The sequence below is a fragment of the Acipenser ruthenus genome, chromosome 41 (assembly GCF_902713425.1).
Source record: "Acipenser ruthenus chromosome 41, fAciRut3.2 maternal haplotype, whole genome shotgun sequence".
Taxonomy (NCBI): Eukaryota; Metazoa; Chordata; class Actinopteri; order Acipenseriformes; family Acipenseridae; genus Acipenser; species Acipenser ruthenus.
The window spans coordinates 6937803-6961224 of record NC_081229.1 but is presented as its reverse complement, the minus strand read 5'-3'; the positions used below and the strand labels follow the sequence as shown (position 1 = coordinate 6961224).

Below are 23422 nucleotides of genomic sequence, written 5' to 3'. Positions count from 1 at the left end.
AACTGAAAAGCATTGACCCTCATATTGAAGCTCAATTATACGAGTGTAATATCTGGTAAGGCTTTATTTAATTGATAAGCATTGACCCTCATATTGAAGCTCGGTTCCCTGTTAATGCAGAGTCAATAGACATGCCATTGGGGAATGTAACCAAGTGCAAATGACACAATAACAGCATGATTCCAAAACTACAATAAGCTTGGTTTACAAAGCTGTTTCATATGTGCAATATAATAAACACAGCTTAACATCCATGAGGAATGTGAGCTCAGCATTGCAATAGCAGTGTAATAGTGTAACACACACAAGTAGTCCAATGGCATTTCTATTGATGGTCTGTTAACATGGAAACGAACCACACCTGTGCAATTGCGTAGCAACTAAATACTTGCTTATGCCACTCAGAACAAAGCGTTCCCCTTCTGATTTGGTCCTGTGTTGCATCGCTTCGTCCCGTGCGCTAGGTGGCGCTCTCACTCGTACTCTGCGATGAGGACCATCATGGCCACTCCGAAGAGCAAGGCCAGTATCTCCAGTAAGGACTGCACTGGTTTGGAGTCGTGCAGCAGCTCTGGGATGACGGAGACGGTGGCGATGTAGATGAACCCCCCCGCGGTGAACGGCAGGATCCACGCCGTGGCCGCCTCCCCCACACCCTCCGCCAGCAGAGAGCAGACCGTCCCCGCCACAGCGCCCACTGCTGTCAAGAGCTGGAGAGACATCGCCTGGGGGACAGGGACACAGGGGGGTCAATAAAATACAATACAATACAGACACACACTGCTGTCAAGAGCTGGAGAGACATCGCCTGGGGGACAGGGACACAGGGGGGTCAATACAATACAATACAATACAATACAATACAATACAATACAATACAGACACACACTGCTGTCAAGAGCTGGAGAGACATCACCTGGGGGACAGGGAGACAGGGGGGTCAATACAATACAATACAATACAGACACACACTGCTGTCAAGAGCTGGAGAGACATCACCTGGGGGACAGGGAGACAGGGGGGTCAATACAATACAATACAATACAATACAGACACACACTGCTGTCAAGAGCTGGAGAGACATCGCCTGGGGGACAGGGACACAGGGGGGTCAATACAATACAATACAGACACACACTGCTGTCAAGAGCTGGAGAGACATCGCCTGGGGGACAGGGACACAGGGGGGTCAATACAATACAATACAATACAATACAATACAATACAGACACACACTGCTGTCAAGAGTACAATACAATACAATACAATACAGACACACACTGCTGTCAAGAGCTGGAGAGACATCACCTGGGGGACAGGGAGACGGGGGTCAATACAATACAATACAATACAGACACACACTGCTGTCAAGAGCTGGAGAGACATCACCTGGGGGACAGGGAGACAGGGGGGTCAATACAATACAATACAATACAGACACACACTGCTGTCAAGAGCTGGAGAGACATCGCCTGGGGGACAGGGACACAGGGGGGTCAATACAATACAATACAGACACACACTGCTGTCAAGAGCTGGAGAGACATCGCCTGGGGGACAGGGACACAGGGGGGTCAATACAATACAATACAATACAATACAATACAGACACACACTGCTGTCAAGAGCTGGAGAGACATTGCCTGGGGGACAGGGAGACAGGGGGGTCAATACAATACAATACAATACAATACAATACAATACAGACACACACTGCTGTCAAGAGCTGGAGAGACATCACCTGGGGGACAGGGAGACAGGGGGGTCAATACAATACAATACAATACAGACACACACTGCTGTCAAGAGCTGGAGAGACATCGTCTGGGGGACAGGGACACAGGGGGGTCAATACAATACAATACAGACACACACTGCTGTCAAGAGCTGGAGAGACATCGCCTGGGGGACAGGGACACAGGGGGTCAATACAATACAATACAATACAATACAGACACACACTGCTGTCAAGAGCTGGAGAGACATCGCCTGGGGGACAGGGAGACAGGGGGGTCAATACAATACAATACAATACAATACAATACAGACACACACTGCTGTCAAGAGCTGGAGAGACATCGCCTGGGGGACAGGGAGACAGGGGGGACAATACAATACAATACAATACAATACAGACACACACTGCTGTCAAGAGCTGGAGAGACATCGCCTGGGGGACAGGGAGACAGGGGGGTCAATACAATACAGACACACACTGCTGCCAGGAGCAGGACAGACAGGGGGGTCAATACAATACAATACAATACAGACACACACTGCTGTCAAGAGCTGGAGAGACATCGCCCGGGGGACAGGGAGACAAGGGGGACAATACAACACAATACAATACAATACAGACACACACTGCTGTCAGGAGCTAGGGAGATAGGGGGGTCAATACAATACAATACAGACACACACTGCTGTCAGGAGCTAGGGAGCTAGGGAGACAGGGGGGGTCAATACAATACAATACAATACAATACAATAAAGGATTAATACAGAGCAGACTGTCCCTGCCACAGTGCCCCCTGCTGCCAGGAGCTGGCAATTAACACAAACACACAGAGACAGGGGAATTCATACAGCACACAGGCATGAGCGCGCGCGCACGTATGCACACAAACACACCCGCGCGCACACACACTCTCTCTCAGGTACAGTATCTCTCACCTTCCTCTTGCTGCAGCCGCTCTGCACCAGGATGGCGAAGTCTCCGATCTCGTGCGGAACCTCGTGCAGCAGGATGGTCACCGTGGTAACCGCGCCTACCGCGGGGCTCACGAGGAACGAGGCGCCGATCGCCAGTCCATCCGTGAAGTTGTGAGTGAAATCAGCGGCCAGGTTCAGGTACCCCGAAACCTTGATATCTGAAACCGAGGCAAACCCCAACACTGTTACTGAGGGGGGACTAGGAGAGACCAAGTCAAACAGACAAGCGTTTCAGCTAGTGCCTTCATCAATTTATTGAGTCTCACCCGATTTCCTCTCCACTGTCTTTGAGACTGTCTCCTTCTCTTCCGCACACGCTTTCTTCCTCTGTCTCAATCCCTCCTTCTCGTCACCGCTCCCCTGTTTCTCCTCCACTTTTGGGGGAGCCTCTGCAAAGACAAGCGTGGGGCGTGGTTATACAGCTGGTACACACGTCAAGGTTTCCATCTGTTCCAGGGGGTTCTTTCAGCATGCGTGCTGTATAGGCCGTGTCGATGCTGTCGAATGTTTGTTTAACAGGTCGTGGGGGGAGCTTGGGAGCTTGACGTGACCTTTTTATCCAAGCGCATTTTGTGCAAACATCCCTTGTGTCTGCGAGTGCATTGAGAATGGAAGATACTGCAGCAAACCACTGCCATCTAAAATGTGTATATATAGTATTTACTTTCATTTTGGTTCTGTTCATTTTCAGTGTTACTCGTTTACTTTTATTTTATACTGGTATAACTTGCTTACTATTATTGCAAACAAAATACATCAACGTATAAGATTGACCGAGGGTGAAATGACCCAGGAAGCGCAACACTAACTGAAAGCAAGGCTTGCAAACAGATTTTTGTAACCTGGTGTAGTACCAGATATCATGTTTTAAACTGAAAACACATGTTTGCTATGACATGCTGTGGTGGGGTGCCCCCGTCCTGTGCGTATTTTGTGTTTTATGTTGTCTGTTATGTTGTCAGATCACAGCCTACCTCTGTAAAGCGCTTTGTGATGGTGGTTCACTATGAAAGGCGCTATATAAAAATAAAGATATTATATATTATTATTATATATGTATGTATGTATGTATTGGTGCACGGAGTGTGGGTTATCACAAGTGATGTAAAATGTATATTTGTATTTAGGCACAGGGATTGCACAATCACTTCACATGCAGATTAAAGTGGTTATTAGTATGGAAGCACAGGGAGCACAATTAGTTCACGTGCAGATGTACAGAGATTCCAATTGATGATTGAATAGCAATCGAGTCTCGGTACAGCTGCATGAAGGAGGCAGCGTTTCACTCACTCTGGGTTGGTGTGTTTGCAGTGGAGAACAGGAGAGAGAAAATGAAATCATTAATCTAGAATAGCAACTGCTACTCGTGCTGGAAGAACTTGTTTGGGGTTCATCCACTGTCTGTTTTGTCTGTCTCTATTTTGGCCAATGTACCATTTGTTTTGTTCAGCGTTTTGTTCAACCTGTTTATTTGTTCATTTATTATTAAATACGCTCAACAGTGCATTTTCACTCACCACTCTGTGTGCTGCATTTCCTGGCCTGACGTCACCACCAGTCAGCCTGTTCACACATGTGTTTCTTTCAAAACTGCACATTTGATCTGAATAAGGAATGCATTTGCATGGCAGAGAACTGTTTAAAAGTGGTTTAAGCGAGGCTGGAGGATGGCTTACCATGTGCGTGCGAGTGGGAGTGGGAGTGGCCCCCCTTGATGTGTCTCACAAACTTCTCAACCACCAGGAAAGCCACGATGCCAGCGAGCACCCACAGACCCACCGACATCAAGTGAGCGTGATCACCACCTGCACAGAGAGGGGGAGAGTGCTCAATTATCATCTATTTTCACACATATGCACATCCGAAATTAATTTGCACTAGAATTGGTACCCCATCAATATCGGGGTCTATATAAAACACCTTCTTAAATAACGGGATGGCTTCACCAGCCAACAGCCTGATGAGCCTCAGCTGGAACCCCCCCGATTGCATCAGTGACCCCTGCCTGGCGATCCCGGGATCACCCCTAAATACAAGGGGGTGCTGCGATCAGGGGGCTGTCAGTGCTATACCACATTGTGTGTGCATGTGGTAGAGGCAGAAGGGCTGTATTTCGTGTGGTCCTTTGGGGAGAGAAGTTTAACAGGAACAGTGTGCCCCGGACTGGATGGTTTGGTAGTTCATTCCAGGGTCAGTTGGAAGTCAGCCATCCAGAAAGGGGGCGGAGTCACAATACCAGAAGTCATCACCTTAATGCAGTAGGTGATGTGTCAGTCATGGATTGGAGGATACGCGATTGCACTCGCTACCGAAGGGGACGGGACTGAAGGTATATCAGGGGATGTGGCCAATCGATCTGTTCCTTGTGTTATGGTTACGAACAGACCTACAAAGGAAAAACCAGTGTACTAACCGCGAGTGCTTGTGTTTTGTTTTGTCAAGTCTAGTAATTGTTTTTTTTGTCATTATTTGACAGCTAAACTATCTGGGAGCTGTTGTTAGGAGCCAGTTTCCAAACCCAGACTTCACTTCACCACTGTGCACAATAACTGTATCTCATCACCTACACTACGAGCACTCACTCTGGACTTGTGATCGTGTTGTGTGAAGTGTATTCTATTCAGGTTTATTATTTTGGGGCTGAACCCCAGTTACTATTATTTATAGTTGCTACCAGAAACTCATCTGAATAAAGAGCTGTTTGGATCGTGAACTGTGTTGTGTTTGTTATTACTGAGCACTGCATCTCCTCTACACCTGCGCACTGCAAACCACTTCAACACACTTTGAGTCATCAGTAAAAGTATCTCACCAGTGTGGAGAGGCAATTACAAAGCAAAGAGAATGTGAGGCTATATTACAAAAAGTGTGGAATACAAGTCTAGAGAGGTTATGCTAAGATTATACAATGCCCCAGTTAGACCCCACCTAGGATACTGTGTGCAGTTTTGGTCACCTCATTCCAAAAAAAGACACCATTGCACTGGAGAAGGTGCAGAGAAGGGCACCAGGCTGATACAGGGATTGAATGACATGAGCTAGGAGGACAGGTTCAAATAATTACATCTCTGAAGTTGTCTGCAGTGTTCCACAAGGCTCCATTTTAGGTCCTTTGTTATTTTCATTATGTTACCTTTAGGTGACATTATCCTCAGACATGGAGTGAACTTCCATTGTGGATGATACTCAGCTATATTTGTCTTTAACTCTTTGCAGACGGCCCATTATAATTTCAGACTAATTCATCTGATGACGCAATTGCACACAGTGTTGTGACAAGCATGTTATTTTTTTTTTCAAATTAGCATAAAAAACCTTCGTCAGACTTCAGACAATCAAACAGCAGTCAGTCCGGTCTGTAGTTCAAGAGCGACAATGCGTTCAACAAGTACAAAGAATTACCGGACAGCATACGAAATGACCACAACGTTCATCAACAAACAAAACATTTACTGTAGTGAAATATCTGGGTGAATACGTCAGGCATGACAAGCCAATCAAAATGTATTTCACTAAAGCTCCTAACCAATAGAGTTGACTTTTTGGACACGGTACAGCATTTCAGTATCTATGGTTGCAGTGTTTACTCGAGATTACCGTAGACCACGGCATCAAAGCTCAATTCTTTACCGGAGGGGTTTCTAAATCGTTTCTAAAGACCCAGAACAGTGGAAGACATTTTTATAGAAGATGTTGATGGAGTGAATGCCAGGAGAAGACTATCCCCTGGATTCCGAGCTTCTCCACACGGATATGAAGATTCTGCAGTGCATGAGTCTGGGAACACTCCGGTTCTGCTTGTTGAGTTTTCAATAGATGTTAGTTTTGCGAAATAAGCCCCGGTTACAAATAAACTCGTGTGTGTAAGGATAGTACACTGTCCAACTGTTTAGTGTAGGCTAATGTGTTACGCTTTCAATATTGCATCAGACTTTGCTGTTAGTGTTACCCTTTATTTAGTTTTTTCAACTTTATTTTGCTTTCTAGTTGGGTAAATTCAGATTTGCCTGAATATCAGAGTGTAACCCTTGGTATGTCCAGGTTCTACAAACACTCAGCTTTTCAAAAAGGTATCACACTCGATGCTTTACATGGATATATATACTAACGCACATATAAGCTAAAACCCTGCCATCACTTCTCAAAAAGGTAGAAACGCACACCTGTGTAAAATCTAGACCATACAGGATATTTAAATTGTTTCAGATTCTTGTTCCTGAGGTTTGTAGCTACCATGGATAGCTTTACATATTTTAAGCAGGTGTGAGAGAAATGTAATGAGAAATGTAATGAGAAACGTAATGAGAAATGTAATGAGAAATGTAATGAGAAATGTAATGAGTTCTGGTTGTAAATCTCCCTCCCGACCTGTGAGGGCGCTAAGCAGCGAAAGGGAAAGGCTTTGGACGGGCTGGCCTGACAGTTCTTTTCCTGGGACGGGAAGTCGGTCAGTCTGGAAGAAAGTAAGACTCTGTTGCAGGAACGTATTAACCTGGAAGGGAAATGATGTAGCAGCTGCAGACAGTAAAGACAGCTGCAATCGTTCACCAAGGGGTCATGCGGAATGGCATAAAGGGGCCGGAGAATCGTAAATCTTTTCCTTTGCTTTGTGCTTTTAAATGAGTTCCCCCCAGTATGGGAGAATGGTGTGCTAACAAAGGACGAGCCTTTTCTCGGTCTCAAACTCTTCTTATGTTCTTTTGTGAAATTAAGCCGTGGCTTCTCAGGGTGTATCAGATCATGGTACAGGCTGGTAAAATAGGGTTTGTGTTTTAGATTTTACTTTCAATGTTATGTTTTGAAAATTGATGATTGACAGCTGGATCGTACCTGAGTGGGAGTGGCCGTGGCCATGTGACTCTGTGTGCGAGGGGGCGTGTCCTTCCTCCTCATGGTGAGAGTGAGGCTCTGCAGGGAGAGGAGGAGAGAGACACACAATCAGATTTGCTTCAATACAGTCACAACTTTCAGTACTTTCACACGCATACTGGCCAAACAAAAAAATGGAAACCTTGTGACCCCACTCCCAGTGTCTGTCTGTGGGACAGGGACCTGTTCTCTGTGTCTTAGTGTGTTTACAGCAGTGCTTGAGGGGTGAGGGGTGTGGGGCGCAGGGGTCCGAAGGGGGTTGAGGGGTGCAGTACTCACGCAGTACCTGGGAGGTGAGGGTTGCAGTACTCACACAGTGCCTGGGAGGTGAGGGGTGCAGTACACACGCAGTGCCTGGGGGGTGAGGGGTGAGGGGTGCAGTACTCACGCAGTGCCTGGGGGGTGAGGGGTGAGGGGCGCAGTACTCACGCAGTGCCTGGGGTATGGGGGGTGAGGGGCGCAGTACTCACGCAGTGCCTGGGGTATGGGGGGTGAGGGGCGCAGTACTCACGCAGTGCCTGGGGTATGGGGGGTGAGGGGTGCAGTACTCACGCAGTGCCTGGGGTATGGGGGGTGAGGGGTGCAGTACTCACGCAGTGCCTGGGGGGTGAGGGGCGCAGTACTCACGCAGTGCCTGGGGTATGGGGGGTGAGGGGTGCAGTACTCACGCAGTGCCTGGGGTATGGGGGGTGAGGGGTGCAGTACTCGCGCAGTGCCTGGGGTATGGGGGGTGAGGGGCGCAGTACTCGCGCAGTGCCTGGGGTATGGGGGGTGAGGGGCGCAGTACTCACGCAGTGCCTGGGGTATGGGGGGTGAGGGGTGCAGTACTCACGCAGTGCCTGGGGGGTGAGGGGTGCAGTACTCACGCAGTGCCTGGGGTATGGGGGGTGAGGGGTGCAGTACTCACGCAGTGCCTGGGGGGTGAGGGGTGAGGGGTGCAGTACTCACGCAGTGCCTGGGGGGTGAGGGGTGTAGTACTCACGCAGTGCCTGGGGTATGGGGGGTGAGGGGTGCAGTACTCACGCAGTGCCTGGGGGGTGAGGGGTGAGGGGTGCAGTACTCACGCAGTGCCTGGGGGGTGAGGGGTGCAGTACTCACGCAGTGCCTGGGGGGTGAGGGGTAAGGGGTGCAGTACTCACGCAGTGCCTTGGGTATGGGGGGTGAGGGGTGCAGTACTCGCGCAGTGCCTGGGGGGTGAGGGGTGCAGTACTCACGCAGTGCCTGGGGGGTGAGGGGTGCAGTACTCACGCAGTGCCTGGGGGGTGAGGGGTAAGGGGTGCAGTACTCACGCAGTGCCTTGGGTATGGGGGGTGAGGGGTGCAGTACTCGCGCAGTGCCTGGGGGGTGAGGGGTGCAGTACTCACGCAGTGCCTGGGGGGTGAGGGGTGCAGTACTCACGCAGTGCCTGGGGGGTGAGGGGTGCAGTACTCACGCAGTGCCTGGGGTATGGGGGGTGAGGGGTGCAGTACTCGCGCAGTGCCTGGGGGGTGAGGGGTGCAGTACTCACGCAGTGCCTGGGGGGTGAGGGGTGCAGTACTCACGCAGTGCCTGGGGCCTGGGGGGTGAGGGGTGCAGTACTCACGCAGTGCCTGAGGGGTGAGGGGTGCAGTACTCACGCAGTGCCTGGGGGGTGAGGGGTGCAGTACTCACGCAGTGCCTGGGGGGTGAGGGGTGCAGTACTCACGCAGTGCCTGGGGTATGGGGGGTGAGGGGTGCAGTACTCACGCAGTGCCTGGGGGGTGAGGGGTGCAGTACTCACGCAGTGCCTGGGGGGTGAGGGGTGCAGTACTCACGCAGTGCCTGGGGGGTGAGGGGTGCAGTACTCACGCAGTGCCTTGGGTATGGAGGGTGAGGGGTGCAGTACTCACGCAGTGCCTGGGGTATGGAGGGTGAGGGGTGCAGTACTCACGCAGTGCCTGGGGGGTGAGGGGTAAGGGGTGCAGTACTCACGCAGTGCCTGGGGGGTGAGGGGTGCAGTACTCACACAGTGCCTGGGGTATGGGGGGTGAGGGGTGCAGTACTCGCGCAGTGCCTGGGGGGTGAGGGGTGCAGTACTCACGCAGTGCCTGGGGTATGGGGGGTGAGGGGTGCAGTACTCGCGCAGTGCCTGGGGGGTGAGGGGTGCAGTACTCACGCAGTGCCTTGGGTATGGGGGGTGAGGGGTGCAGTACTCACGCAGTGCCTGGGGGGTGAGGGGTGCAGTACTCACGCAGTGCCTGGGGGGTGAGGGGTGCAGTACTCACGCAGTGCCTGGGGTATGGGGGGTGAGGGGTGCAGTACTCACGCAGTGCCTGGGGGGTGAGGGGTGCAGTACTCACGCAGTGCCTGGGGGGTGAGGGGTGCAGTACTCACGCAGTGCCTGGGGGGTGAGGGGTGCAGTACTCACGCAGTGCCTGGGGGGTGAGGGGTGCAGTACTCACGCAGTGCCTGGGGTATGGGGGGTGAGGGGTGCAGTACTCACGCAGTGCCTTGGGTATGGAGGGTGAGGGGTGCAGTACTCACGCAGTGCCTGGGGGGTGAGGGGTAAGGGGTGCAGTACTCACGCAGTGCCTTGGGTATGGGGGGTGAGGGGTGCAGTACTCACACAGTGCCTGGGGTATGGAGGGTGAGGGGTGCAGTACTCACGCAGTGCCTGGGGGGTGAGGGGTAAGGGGTGCAGTACTCACGCAGTGCCTGGGGGGTGAGGGGTGCAGTACTCACACAGTGCCTGGGGTATGGGGGGTGAGGGGTGCAGTACTCGCGCAGTGCCTGGGGGGTGAGGGGTGCAGTACTCACGCAGTGCCTGGGGTATGGGGGGTGAGGGGTGCAGTACTCGCGCAGTGCCTGGGGGGTGAGGGGTGCAGTACTCACGCAGTGCCTTGGGTATGGGGGGTGAGGGGTGCAGTACTCACGCAGTGCCTGGGGGGTGAGGGGTGCAGTACTCACGCAGTGCCTGGGGGGTGAGGGGTGCAGTACTCACGCAGTGCCTGGGGTATGGGGGGTGAGGGGTGCAGTACTCACGCAGTGCCTGGGGGGTGAGGGGTGCAGTACTCACGCAGTGCCTGGGGGGTGAGGGGTGCAGTACTCACGCAGTGCCTGGGGGGTGAGGGGTGCAGTACTCACGCAGTGCCTGGGGGGTGAGGGGTGCAGTACTCACGCAGTGCCTGGGGTATGGGGGGTGAGGGGTGCAGTACTCACGCAGTGCCTTGGGTATGGAGGGTGAGGGGTGCAGTACTCACGCAGTGCCTGGGGGGTGAGGGGTAAGGGGTGCAGTACTCACGCAGTGCCTTGGGTATGGGGGGTGAGGGGTGCAGTACTCGCGCAGTGCCTGGGGGGTGAGGGATGCAGTACTCACGCAGTGCCTGGGGGGTGAGGGGTGCAGTACTCACGCAGTGCCTGGGGTATGGGGGGTGAGGGGTGTAGTACTCACGCAGTGCCTGGGGGGTGAGGGGTGCAGTACTCACGCAGTGCCTGGGGGGTGAGGGGTGCAGTACTCACGCAGTGCCTGGGGGGTGAGGGGTGCTGTACTCACGCAGTGCCTGGGGTATGGGGGGTGAGGGGTGCAGTACTCGCGCAGTGCCTGGGGTATGGAGGGTGAGGGGTGCAGTACTCACGCAGTGCCTGGGGTATGGGGGATGAGGGGTGCAGTACTCACGCAGTGCCTGGGGGGTGAGGGGTGAGGGGTGCAGTACTCACGCAGTGCCTGGGGGGTGAGGGGTGCAGTACTCACGCAGTGCCTGGGGGGTGAGGGGTGCAGTACTCACGCAGTGCCTGGGGTATGGGGGGTGAGGGGTGCAGTACTCACGCAGTGCCTGGGGGGTGAGGGGTGAGGGGTGCAGTACTCACGCAGTGCCTGGGGGGTGAGGGGTGTAGTACTCACGCAGTGCCTGGGGTATGGGGGGTGAGGGGTGCAGTACTCACACAGTGCCTGGGGGGTGAGGGGTGAGGGGTGCAGTACTCACGCAGTGCCTGGGGGGTGAGGGGTGAGGGGTGCAGTACTCACGCAGTGCCTGGGGGGTGAGGGGTGCAGTACTCACGCAGTGCCTGGGGTATGGGGGGTGAGGGGTGCAGTACTCACGCAGTGCCTGGGGTATGGGGGGTGAGGGGTGCAGTACTCACGCAGTGCCTGGGGGGTGAGGGGTGCAGTACTCACGCAGTGCCTGGGGTATGGGGGGTGAGGGGTGCAGTACTCACGCAGTGCCTGGGGGGTGAGGGGTGAGGGGCGCAGTACTCACGCAGTGCCTGGGGTATGGGGGGTGAGGGGTGCAGTACTCACGCAGTGCCTGGGGTATGGGGGGTGAGGGGTGCAGTACTCACGCAGTGCCTGGGGTATGGGGGGTGAGGGGTGCAGTACTCATGCAGTGCCTGGGGTATGGGGGGTGAGGGGTGCAGTACTCACGCAGTGCCTGGGGTATGGGGGGTGAGGGGTGCAGTACTCACGCAGTGCATGGGGGATGAGGTGCAGGAAGGCGTCCCCCAGCAACCCCCCGGAGGCGAAGCTCAGCAGCACTTTGAGCAGGCTCTGGTGCTGGGAGGTGTTGGACTCCACTGGGATGAGGAAGAGGATGAGGAAGGGGGCCGCACTGATCAGCAGGGTCGCGCCCACAGCCTGGGGAGAGAGGGGGCACCAGGGGGTTTATTAGGGTTATTATTACAGTCAAACCAAAAAACAAAAAAAACATATATATATATATATATATATATATATATATATATAGTAGGTACAAAAATTAACAATTAACTCCTAAATCTTTTTCATAGTTTCCTTCTTCAATTTCAGTATCTCCCATATGGTATTTATAATGCACATTTTTATTGCCTGCGTGCAATACCTTTTCTCTATTAAATGTAATTTGCCATGTGTCTGCCCAGTTCTGAATGCTGTCATTTTTAATGACCTTTGCTGCTGCAACAGTGTTTGCCGCTCCTCCTATTTTTGTGTCGTCTGCAAATTTAACAAGTTTGCTTATACCAGAATCTAAGTCATTAATGTAGATTAGGAATAGCAGAGGACCTAATACTGATCCCTGTGGTACACCACTGGTTACCTCACTCCATTTTGATGTTTCTCCTCTAATCAGTACTTTCTCTTTTCCACTTCCTAATCCATGTGCATGCATTTCCTTGAATCCCTACTGCGTTTAGTTTGAGAATTAATCTTTTATACAGGACTTTGTCAAAAGCTTTCTGGAAATCTAAAACCATGTCATATGCTTTTCAATTATCGATTGTCGATGTTGCATCCTCAAAGAAATCAAGCAGGCTAGTTAGACATGATAGGCTGTCAGTGTTTGCGGGTAGTCAGTAACGCTTTGTTGAATGAAGATGGATGACAAGATTTTCATTCCTCGCAATCTGTATCTCAGATTTATATAAAGAAAGCGTTCTTATTTACAGGTCCGCTTGCTGCAGGTGCCGCTTTACGTCGCGAGCTCCCCGAGTCAGGGAGTCTTTTAAAGCAGCGTTGAGCCAGCACTGCGAGTCAACAGTTGAGTTGAGTTTAGGTATGCACTCATACCCAGAATACTTAGCAATACAAGTGTTTGCACACACACACACACCCACCTACCTGTGTCCACAGTTCGAAGGTGTTTGTTTTCTCCCTCATTGGCGCTGCACTGATGTGCTCCTCCTGGCTCGTGGCTCCGTGCGAGTGGCCGTGGTGCGAGGCTCCCTCTGCCTCCTCATACAGCGGCAGATTGGCCTCCGCGCTCCACTTGCTGGCCCCTCCGTGGTGCGCGTGACCACAGTCGTGCCCGTGGCCCCCATGGGAGTGAGCGTGGCCATGCTCGTGGCCGCCATGGGAGTGAGCGTGGCCGTGCTTGTGGCCCCCGTGGGAGTGAGCGTGCTCGTGGCCCCCGTGGGAGTGAGCGTGCCCGTGGCCCCCATGGGAGTGAGCGTGCCCGTGCTCGTGAGCACATGTCAGCTGCACCATCACAGTGCACATCACCAGCATGGCCAAACACAGGCTCCTAGTCTTGCGAGAGGTAGCGCCAGACATTTTCCTATAGAGGGGGAATTGGAATACATTCTGTATTATTATGATTATGATGTTTATTACTGTGGGTTGTAAAGAGGATATCTTACACACAGCACTGTTTTATTTCTTTATTTGTTGGAAAAATGTAAAATATGCCCCAAGCGATTTTATTTTTTGTTTTTGTTTAAATATTTTTAGTAATTCGTCCAATTGAGTACTGTAGCACACGCGAGTGTGTGCTGGGAGGGAGTTCACTGTGCAGTGTAAATCACACCTTAGAATAGATTTCAGATGGGAGTCTAAATTGCCATTAAGCAGCAAATAAATAAACCAGCTGATCGTGGGAATTATACATTTAAAATACTGTATTTATAATTGAGAACTTTTGATGGAACGAATATAAAGAAAGGTATAATGTATTTACCAAATACCTACCATCCCGATCACAGTAAACATGGTCCCAAGTCTCTTAATGCGATATTATCGGATGCTGGCAAAAGTCAAAAACTGTTGGAACCCAGGTCTCAAGAGAAAGGTAGGCTAGTCTAGAGAGTTAACATTAGGGCTGCTATGATTAAATTAAAAATCGTTATCTTTATCGATTCCATTCCTCATTATCTACATCAATATAAATACTTGATAATCGATTAAATAATTACATTTTTGTGACGTATAGATCATAACATTATTTAAGTTCATCAACGAAACTGCACTGAAGGCCCTGCCTGGCTATTTACAGCATTTCTGCCAAGTCAAGCAGTGGGCGTGCTCTTCTTCTCCTGCTCAAGTGTTAACTATCATCTGATTTGCTGTTCATATCCTGATCACCAGCGAGTCCGTTTTGTAAGTACGCCCCTCTGTGTATTCAATGTAAATATAAAAGCACACCGGCTAGGGCAGAGCAGGACGACAGGCTTGTATTCCTGGCAATCATGTACATTTTGCACAATGAAGAAAACTGACTGTACATAGTCTGCACCTCTTTGGAGTTTCAAAATGAACCGTTACCCTCTTCAGCTCCAGGGCGTACGCATGTACGTCAATGAAAGAGCATCTGCAGTACCATGCCATGCCTGCGTACGTCAAGGTTTGCCGTCTATTCAACAGGGCTTGAATTTCAGTGTGGGATCGCAGGAATCGCACATTTTCCAAGTTGTTCCCGCATATCTGCAACTTTCAGTGCAGGAAAATCCCGCAGAGATATTTTAAGACACCAAGCTACTGTATTTTTCACCCAATTTAGAATGCCTGAAACGCTACAACAGTCTATAAGGAAGTGGGTGTCAGTGATGAAAGCACTATGAGCTGCATTCTGAGTAGTTCTGGTTAAAATAAATAAATAAATAAATAAATAAATAAATAAATAAATAAAAACAAAAGTAGTGCTGGATATTTTAAGTGCCGCAAGATTTTATTCTCTCGTACGTGATTCTCGGCCGCTATCTTTTAAGCATTATAGAAACTCAGTACACTGCAGTGAGTACCAGTTTTGAAAAAAGAAATATAATATGAAGTGTATCTAGGTGTTGTTTTGCAAGCGATGACTTTCGCTTTAACTCTTAAAACTCAGCCCCATTCATTTTGGGGCGCCAGCGTACCGAAAGTTACGCACATATTACAGGCTTGTTTAAAAGTACAGACTCTGGGCTTTCCAAAGACGTATTCAGTGTGTGTATGCGGTACTCCTAGCCAGAACTACGACTGCCTGACGTTAAGCCTCTCATCATGTGACAGAGTTCACAGATCGGTTTCGTCTTTTGTAGCAGCTAGACTGAAAGGGGCGGTACCGACAGAAGCTCAGCTCCCCCATGTTCATTTCATATTGAGGTTCAATAGTGCAGGGTTTTTTTTTGTTTTTTTTAGCCATCTATGATTACAATATATATATATATATCTATATATATATATATATATATATATATATATATATATATATATATATATATAGCAGTGACCAAACACGTGGTTTTTTTGGAAAAGCGTTTTTGTTTTTTACATATATTCTCATCTCTACCACATAACAGTATGCCTGATCCTGTTGCAACTTACATAATATGAAAGGGCATTTTATGGCAGTACAAAACTACTAGTTAAACATACATAAATGAAAACAGTGAAAAACAGGTGGAAACAGGGCTGAGTGTAAAGAGTTAAAAAAAAGAAATGGAGCTCTGGTTAAAATGAAAAGCACCTTTTTCTTCTGCTGCAGCAAAAACTTCATGTCAGGCAATGGCAAAAGCAATGGAGAGTGCTCTGTCTCACAGTGATGAACAGCTGTGAGGTCTCCTGAAAGCAGCTTATTTTAAAGCAACACCAGTGTGAATGATGATGCAGTAAAATATATATAGTTTTTTTTATATGCAAAAGTGTTTTATTTTTTTGCCATCCCTCCCCATTGGCCTATTTATCTGTGAAGACAGTGAGATACCGCGACAAACAATCAGCGATCTGAAGTACATGCACAGCATTTAATTGATTGCTTGTTTATCTTTATTTTATTATTGGATTGCAATAAATACATGGCAGCCACATGGACTGTGAGACGGGAGCGATGAGGAGGTTGAGCCGTGTGCGCAGGATCACGAAAGCAGAGACAGTGATGCTGAGTTGAAGACGATGTGGAAGGAAAATATGTAACAATATTTCACAATATAAAACTCAGGTGTTTTCTGTTCAAATTACAGATGTACAGTTGTAATCAAAAGTTTACATACCCCAATGGAAATGTATAATTTCTAGAAATTTCTCAAAAACAAATTATAGGAAAAATCTTTTGAAGCAAAAGTTTTGCTTTTGTGGATGAGGAAAAGAAGTTACAAGAAACACATGTCTACAATTATTTATTTCAGCAATTTTTTTGCAAAACTCCAACATCATTACTGGGGAGTTGGTTCCAGACCCTCACAATTCTCTGTGTAAAAAAGTGCCTCCTATTTTCTGTTCTGAATGCCCCTTTATCTAATCTCCATTTGTGACCCCTGGTCCTTGTTTCTTTTTTCAGGTTGAAAAAGTCCCTTGTGTTGACATTGTCTACACCTTTTAGGATTTTGAATGCTTGAATCAGATCGCGCATAGTCTTCTTTGTTCAAAACTGAACAGAATCAATTCTTTTAGCCTGTCTGCATACGACCTTTTAAACCCAGGATAATTCTGGTTGCTCTTCTTTGCACTCTTTCTAGAGCAGCAATATCCTTTTTGTAACGAGGTGACCAGAACTGAACATAATATTCTAGATGAGGTCTTACTAATGCATTGTAAAGTTTTAACATTACTTCACTCAATTCTGATTTCAGATGTGAAATCCTTGGAAAATTGTGCAGCTACAATATCCTCTAAGTTTTTTTATATAACACTTGGAAATTTTTAATATTTGGATAATTCTTTGGGAGGTGTATTGGGTTTTAATTTCTGATTTAAGGTTCCAAAACTACAAGCGCTTAGGTTCATATTTATGACCAAATATGGTCATTCCCCGTAGGCAGCACAGGGTTAATTAACACGGCCAACCCTTTTGCAGCGGTGCTATGTTATATTTGTTTGCCCTGGACTGTATTGTCAATAGTCTTAATGAATTGTGTGCTGTATCACAAATGTGTGTCCAGGATAGAACATCCTGGTGGAAACAACAAAGCAAACATCCGGTTCCCTTTTCAAGAAGACACCAAGGAGACTGTCTCCTCCTAATGTGCAAACACAGAGCTGGAGTGAATGAACTGAGCAGATACACAGTGCACAGCAGCATGGCTATTACCAGAGCTGCAGTGAAACTGAGCAGATACACAGTGCACAGCACCATGGCTATTTCTAGAGCTGCAATGAAACTGAGCAGTCCCGCATAAAAGATTAATTCTCAAACTGAACGCAGTAGGGATTCAAGGAAATGCATGCACATGGATTAGGGAGTGGTTAACAGGTAGAAAACAGAAAGTACTGATTAGAGGAGAAACCTCAAAATGGAGTGAGGTAACCAGTGGTGTACCACAGGGATCAGTATTAGGTCCTCTGCTATTCCTAATCTACATTAATGATTTAGACTCTGATATAGTAAGCAAACTCGTTAAATTTGCAGACGACACAAAAATAGGAGGAGTGGCAGACACTGTTGAAGCAGCAAAGGTCATTCAAAATGATCTAGACAGCATTCAAAATTGGGCAGACACATGGCAAATGAAATTTAATAGAGAAAAGTGTAAAGTATTGCATGCGGGCAATAAAAATGTGCATTATAAATATCATATGGGAGATAGTGAAATTGAAGAAGGGAACTATGAAAAAGACCTAGGAGTTTATGTTGACTCAGAAATGTCTTCATCTAGACAATGTGGGGAAGCTATAAAAAAGGCTAACAAGATGCTTGGATATATTGTGAGAAGTGTTGAATTTAAATCAAGGGAAGTAATGTTAAAACAATGCATTAGTAAGACCTCACCTAGAATATTGTGTTCAGTTCTGGTCACCTCGTTACAAAAAGGATATTGCTGCTCTAGAAAGAGTGCAAAGAAGAGCGACCAGAATTATCCCGGGTTTAAAAGGCATGTCGTATGCAGACAGGCTAAAAGAATTGAATCTATTCAGTCTTGAACAAAGAAGACTACGCGGCGATCTGATTCAAACATTCAAAATCCTAAAAGGTATAGACAATGTCAACCCGGGGGACTTCTTTGACTTGAAAAAAGAAACAAGGGCCAGGTGTCACAAATGGAGATTAGATAAAGGGGCATTCAGAACAGAAAATAGGAGGCACTTTTTTACACAGAGAATTGTGAGGGTCTGGAACCAACTCCCCAGTAATGTTGTTGAAGCTGACACCCTGGGATCCTTCAAGAAGCTGCTTGATGAGATTCTGGGATCAATAAGCTACTAACAACCAAACAAGCAAGATGGGCTGAATGGCCTCCTCTCATTTGTAAACTTTCTTATGTTCTTATGTTCTTATGTTCTAGATACACAGTGCACAGCACCATGGCTATTACTAGAGCTGCAATGAAACTGAGCAGATACACAGTGCACAGCACCATGGCTATTACTAGAGCTGCAGTGAAACCGAGCAGATACACAGTGCACAACACCATGGCTATTACTAGAGCTGCAGTGAAACTGAGCAGATACACAGTGCACAGCACCATGGCTATTACTAGAGCTGCAGTGAAACCGAGCAGATACACAGTGCACAGCACCATGGCTATTACTAGAGCTGCAGTGAATGAACTGAGCAGATACACAGTGCACAGCACCATGGCTATTACTAGAGCTGCAATGAAACTGAGCAGATACACAGTGCACAGCACCATGGCTATTACTAGAGCTGCAGTGAATGAACTGAGCAGATACACAGTGCACAGCACCATGGCTATTACTAGAGCTGCAATGAAACTGAGCAGATACACAGTGCACAGCACCATGGCTATTACTAGAGCTGCAGTGAAACTGAGCAGATACACAGTGCACAGCACCATGGCTATTACTAGAGCTGCAATGAAACTGAGCAGATACACAGTGCACAGCACCATGGCTATTACTAGAGCTGCAATGAAACTGAGCAGATACACAGTGCACAACACCATGGCTATTACTAGAGCTGCAGTGAAACTGAGCAGATACACAGTGCACAGCACCATGGCTATTACTAGAGCTGCAGTGAATGAAGTGAGCAGATACACAGTGCACAGCACCATGGCTATTACTAGAGCTGCAATGAAACTGAGCAGATACACAGTGCACAGCACCATGGCTATTACTAGAGCTGCAGTGAATGAACTGAGCAGATACACAGTGCACAGCACCATGGCTATTACTAGAGCTGCAATGAAACTGAGCAGATACACAGTGCACAGCACCATGGCTATTACTAGAGCTGCAGTGAATGAACTGAGCAGATACACAGTGCACAGCACCATGGCTATTACTAGAGCTGCAGTGAAACTGAGCAGATACACAGTGCACAGCAGCATGGCTATTACTAGAGCTGCAGTGAATGAACTGAGCAGATACACAGTGCACAGCAGCATGGGATATTACCAACACACTCTGGAGTTCACTGTAGTAAATGTTGTTGGAAATGCAATTTTGTTTATTGGTCTTAGAGATGGCATTTACAGCCTACAGGATACAGGCACCACGCATGTCATTTCTTCTTTCTCTTTTTCTTCTTATTACTACTATCATTACTAATGATAGACAAATGTATTGCTAGATAGATAGATAGATAAATAGACAGATACTGTTTTGAGTAATTTTATATCCATTTCTAACTTGACATTCTTAGCCAAAGTTCTTGAAAAAGGAAGTAGCCAAACAACTCACCAGATTTCTGGACAGTAGCAATGTCTCTGAAAAGTCTGTCAGGTTTCGATGTACTCACAGTACAGAGACTGCCCTTGTCAGAGTGGTGAATGACTTACTGATGCATGCAGACTCTAAGGGCCGCTACACACCAAACGCGATGCGACAAGTGCTTCATTTTTGTCAGGTGGAGGAAGCGCTGTGTAACTGCACAATAAAGACAGACTGATTTAGGCATGCAAGAGGAAAAAGAAGTGGGCTGTGGTGGATAATCAAATAAATTGTAACACTAGAGATGGGCTTTGTATCAGAAAACAGGTGACGGAGTGGGAAATCGCGTGTGACGGGTAAGTGCATCAACTTGTTACACACACATATATATATATATATATATATAATGGGAATTGATTTAATTGATTTGGTAAAATGTGACTGACATGTATTTGAGTGTCATATATCCTAGTGCTGACTGTAGTTATTTTGCTTAAACATTTTGATATGAAATCCACGTTGTTGCATTTTGACTGTACCTTATACTAATAGTGCAAGTCTTTTACAGATTTAAATGGGATACTTCTCCTCTAAATCGAGACATATTTTGCATTTAAGAGCCATCTGACTCAAAAGCCATGTGTTAAAAAATAACTTAAAATTGGGTCTTCAACTTAAAATGAATAATAAAATGGGTTCCAAGCAATCAGTAGAGTCGCCCAGCCCTCTGCTCGGGATGTGGAAACAAGGGAGTAAAGGTTCTAGTGTTCACTGTAAACAGAACACAAATACAAGAAGGAGCGTGGACTGGTTCAGATATGATCATGCAGTCTGGAGAGATCGCCTGCGGGAAAGCAACCTGTCTGCAAAACAAGTCCTGTCTTCCACCTGGCTCTGCTGGCCTGGGTTCCAAACTGGGGGTCAGGCTGAGCAGCGGGTTAATGTTAATGCACTAGACCAGCCTTTCACCTTCCTCTGCTGGCCTGGGTTCCAATCTGGGGGTTAGGCTGAGCAGTGCATTAATGTTAATGCACTAGACCAGCCTTTCACCTTCCTCTGCTGGCCTGGGTTCCAATCTGGGGGTTAGGTTGAGCAGTGGGTTAATGTTAATGCACTAGACCAGCCTTTCACCTTCTGCTGGCTGTGGTTCCTATAGGGGGGCGAGGTGGCATAGTGGATCATGTCATTTTAACTGATTAAAATTGAGTTTTATTAAAAGCTGGGTTGGGTTGACTGGAGCTGCTCTAAACAGGTACAAGTTGTTTCTAACTAACCGACAGTACTGTGTTTCTTTAGGGGAGTCTATCAGGACTATCTACTGTTACTTCTGGTGTCCCCGAGGGCTCTAACCCTGCTCCCATATGTTTCCCTTGTGTATGCTTCCACTGGGTGAGATCCTTCGTAAACACAGTGTACATAGTCACTGCTATGCTGATGACACACAGCTTTATATTTCTATAGAACATGCTGCCAGCACTGCTGTTTGAGTCTTACTAGAGTGTCTTACTAATATCAAAAGGTGCATGTCTCAACAGGGTTGCCAGATTGGGGGAAATCAAAGCCATGCGGGGAAAATAGGGGAAAATGTTGCATGGGGGGAACGTGGGTGGAAACATTTTTCAAATAGGGGGTTTCAGCTCAAAATGGGGGCTTGTATGTCCTCTGTAGTGAGCTCCTTAGTACCTTATCATAGTGTTGTCATATTCTTTTAAAAATACAAACCCTGCCTTCTGACAGTGATGGCCTACTGCACTAGCCAGTAGTTCATGCCTTTTACCATAAATCCTGCCTCACACTTGACTCCTCCACCATCCACACACGCACACTGCATTGAATATATAAGAACATAAGAAAGTTTACAAACGAGAGGAGGCCATTCAGCCCATCTTGCTCGTTCGGTTGTTAGTAGCTTATTGATCCCAGAATCTCATCAAGCAGCTTCTCAAAGGTTCCCAGGCTGTCAGCTTCAACAATATAGTAAATAGATAACATGTAGGTTTTGTAAGGCTTCTCTTGATTTACAGAAAATATTTTCAGAGAAATTCTGTACTACGTTATGTATTATTATTATTACTATTATTATTATTATAATTATAATAAATAAATGGTGCTAGACAAAGCTGAGAAGTCACCTTCAAGTTGAAACACTAGGAAGCCTCCTGGATGTTAGTGGAGGGGATAAGATTGCAGGAGCTTTCAGCCAACCACACACATATGCTCCAGAAATCCACAAGCCACATTTCTAGCATGTCCAGCAATGAGGACTGCTTTGAAAACCTTCTTAGGGACGCATAATATTTTAGTTAACTGCAGCAACACCGGAATTATTATTTTTTTTAATACGGTTATTGTGTAAATGGGGGGGGGATTGGTTCACCAATAAGGGGGATTTTATGAGTAGCATCTGGCAACCCCGTGTCTCAGGTTTCTTGCACTTGAACTCATAAGACTTATTGACATACAGTATAAAGCACTAAATGGCTTGGCACCAGATTACCTGAGAGGATCATATATTCATAGTTTATCACATCATAATGTGTGCATTATTTTATTTATTTAGGAATTTCAAATACCACAAATGTAGAGTAAATTATAATAAAGACATCAGACATGTCCTGATACTGTACGAGTAAACTAGACATCAGACATGTCGTGATACTGCAGGGGTATGCTAGACATCAGACATGTCGTGATACTGCAGGGGTATGCTAGACATCAGACATGTCCTGATACTGTAGGGGTATGCTAGACATCAGACATGTCGTGATACTGCAGGGGTATGCTAGACATCAGACATGTCGTGATACTGCAGGGGTATGCTAGACATCAGACATGTCGTGATACTGCAGGGGTATGCTAGACATCAGACATGTCGTGATACTGTAGGGGTATGCTAGACATCAGACATGTGGTGATACTGCAGGGGTATGCTAGACATCAGACATGTCGTGATACTGCAGGGGTATGCTAGACATCAGACATGTCGTGATACTGTAGGGGTATGCTAGACATCAGACATGTGGTGATACTGCAGGGGTATGCTAGACATCAGACATGTCGTGATACTGTAGGAGTAAACTAGACATCAGACATGTGGTGATACTGTACGAGTACGGTACTGACTGCACTGTCTGAACAGTGGTTCTGTCTACCATACATTCCAGCTGTTAAAGTCAAAGGATTCATTTTGCACAACATGTAAAGAATATGATTTGGATTATTCGGTGACTTTTATAAGGATAAAATGTACAGTGTTTAAAATGTGTTGTCATCACAGAGAGCTTCCCTGTACTGTAATTCAGGGACAGCTACTTTTGTTTTGGGTAAATTACAAAAAAGCGTCGCCACATTTAAATGCAATAACTTACCAAGTTCGTCCTGCTTCCGTCGCGATGTCAACACGTCCTCGTCTCCTCTTTGGTAATCTGGGCTCAGTGATGTTTAGTCTGTTTATTGTTTCCTAATCTTTCTGTCAGCTCACTTTGCTTTTTGCGGCACAACACAGACGTGGCAGAGCAACAAAGCAACTCTCGCGTGGTTTACCAGCTCGTCGCATTTCCCCATTCAAAGACAAGTTAAAATATCGTGAGAGTTCTGAGGAAGGCG

General features: G+C 47.4%; 1 protein-coding gene across 2 annotated transcripts; it reads right to left on the bottom strand.

The window, feature by feature from the left end:
• On the bottom strand, positions 1-23371 carry LOC117964781 (zinc transporter Slc39a7-like). 2 transcript variants are annotated; one of them, XM_059010754.1, is made up of 8 exons: positions 23185-23371; positions 13133-13568; positions 12004-12172; positions 7546-7623; positions 4392-4520; positions 2979-3101; positions 2674-2870; positions 1-725 (listed from the first exon to the last, which is right to left on the bottom strand). In XM_059010754.1, the coding sequence occupies exons 2-8, from the start codon at positions 13562-13564 to the stop codon at positions 474-476; spliced, it is 1380 nt and encodes a 459-aa protein (XP_058866737.1). In that variant the 5' UTR covers positions 13565-13568; positions 23185-23371; the 3' UTR covers positions 1-473. The 2 variants fall into 2 exon arrangements, with proteins under 2 accessions (XP_058866737.1, XP_058866736.1); XM_059010753.1 differs by lacking the exon at positions 1-725 and adding an exon at positions 1751-2170.
• Between the last annotated feature and the right edge of the window lie 51 nt (positions 23372-23422).

Bases quoted from the DNA above. Each gene is read 5' to 3' on its own strand.
- LOC117964781 (XM_059010753.1), bottom strand. From the start codon at position 13,564: ATGTCTGGCGCTACCTCTCGCAAGACTAGGAGCCTGTGTTTGGCCATG. The intron at 7,624-12,003 runs GTGAGTACTGCA...CTCTCCCTGCAG, and splicing joins CCTCATCCCCCATGCACTGC to AGCCTCACTCTCACCATGAG. The intron at 4,521-7,545 runs GTACGATCCAGC...CTCTCTGTGCAG, and splicing joins CCACGGCCACTCCCACTCAG to GTGGTGATCACGCTCACTTG.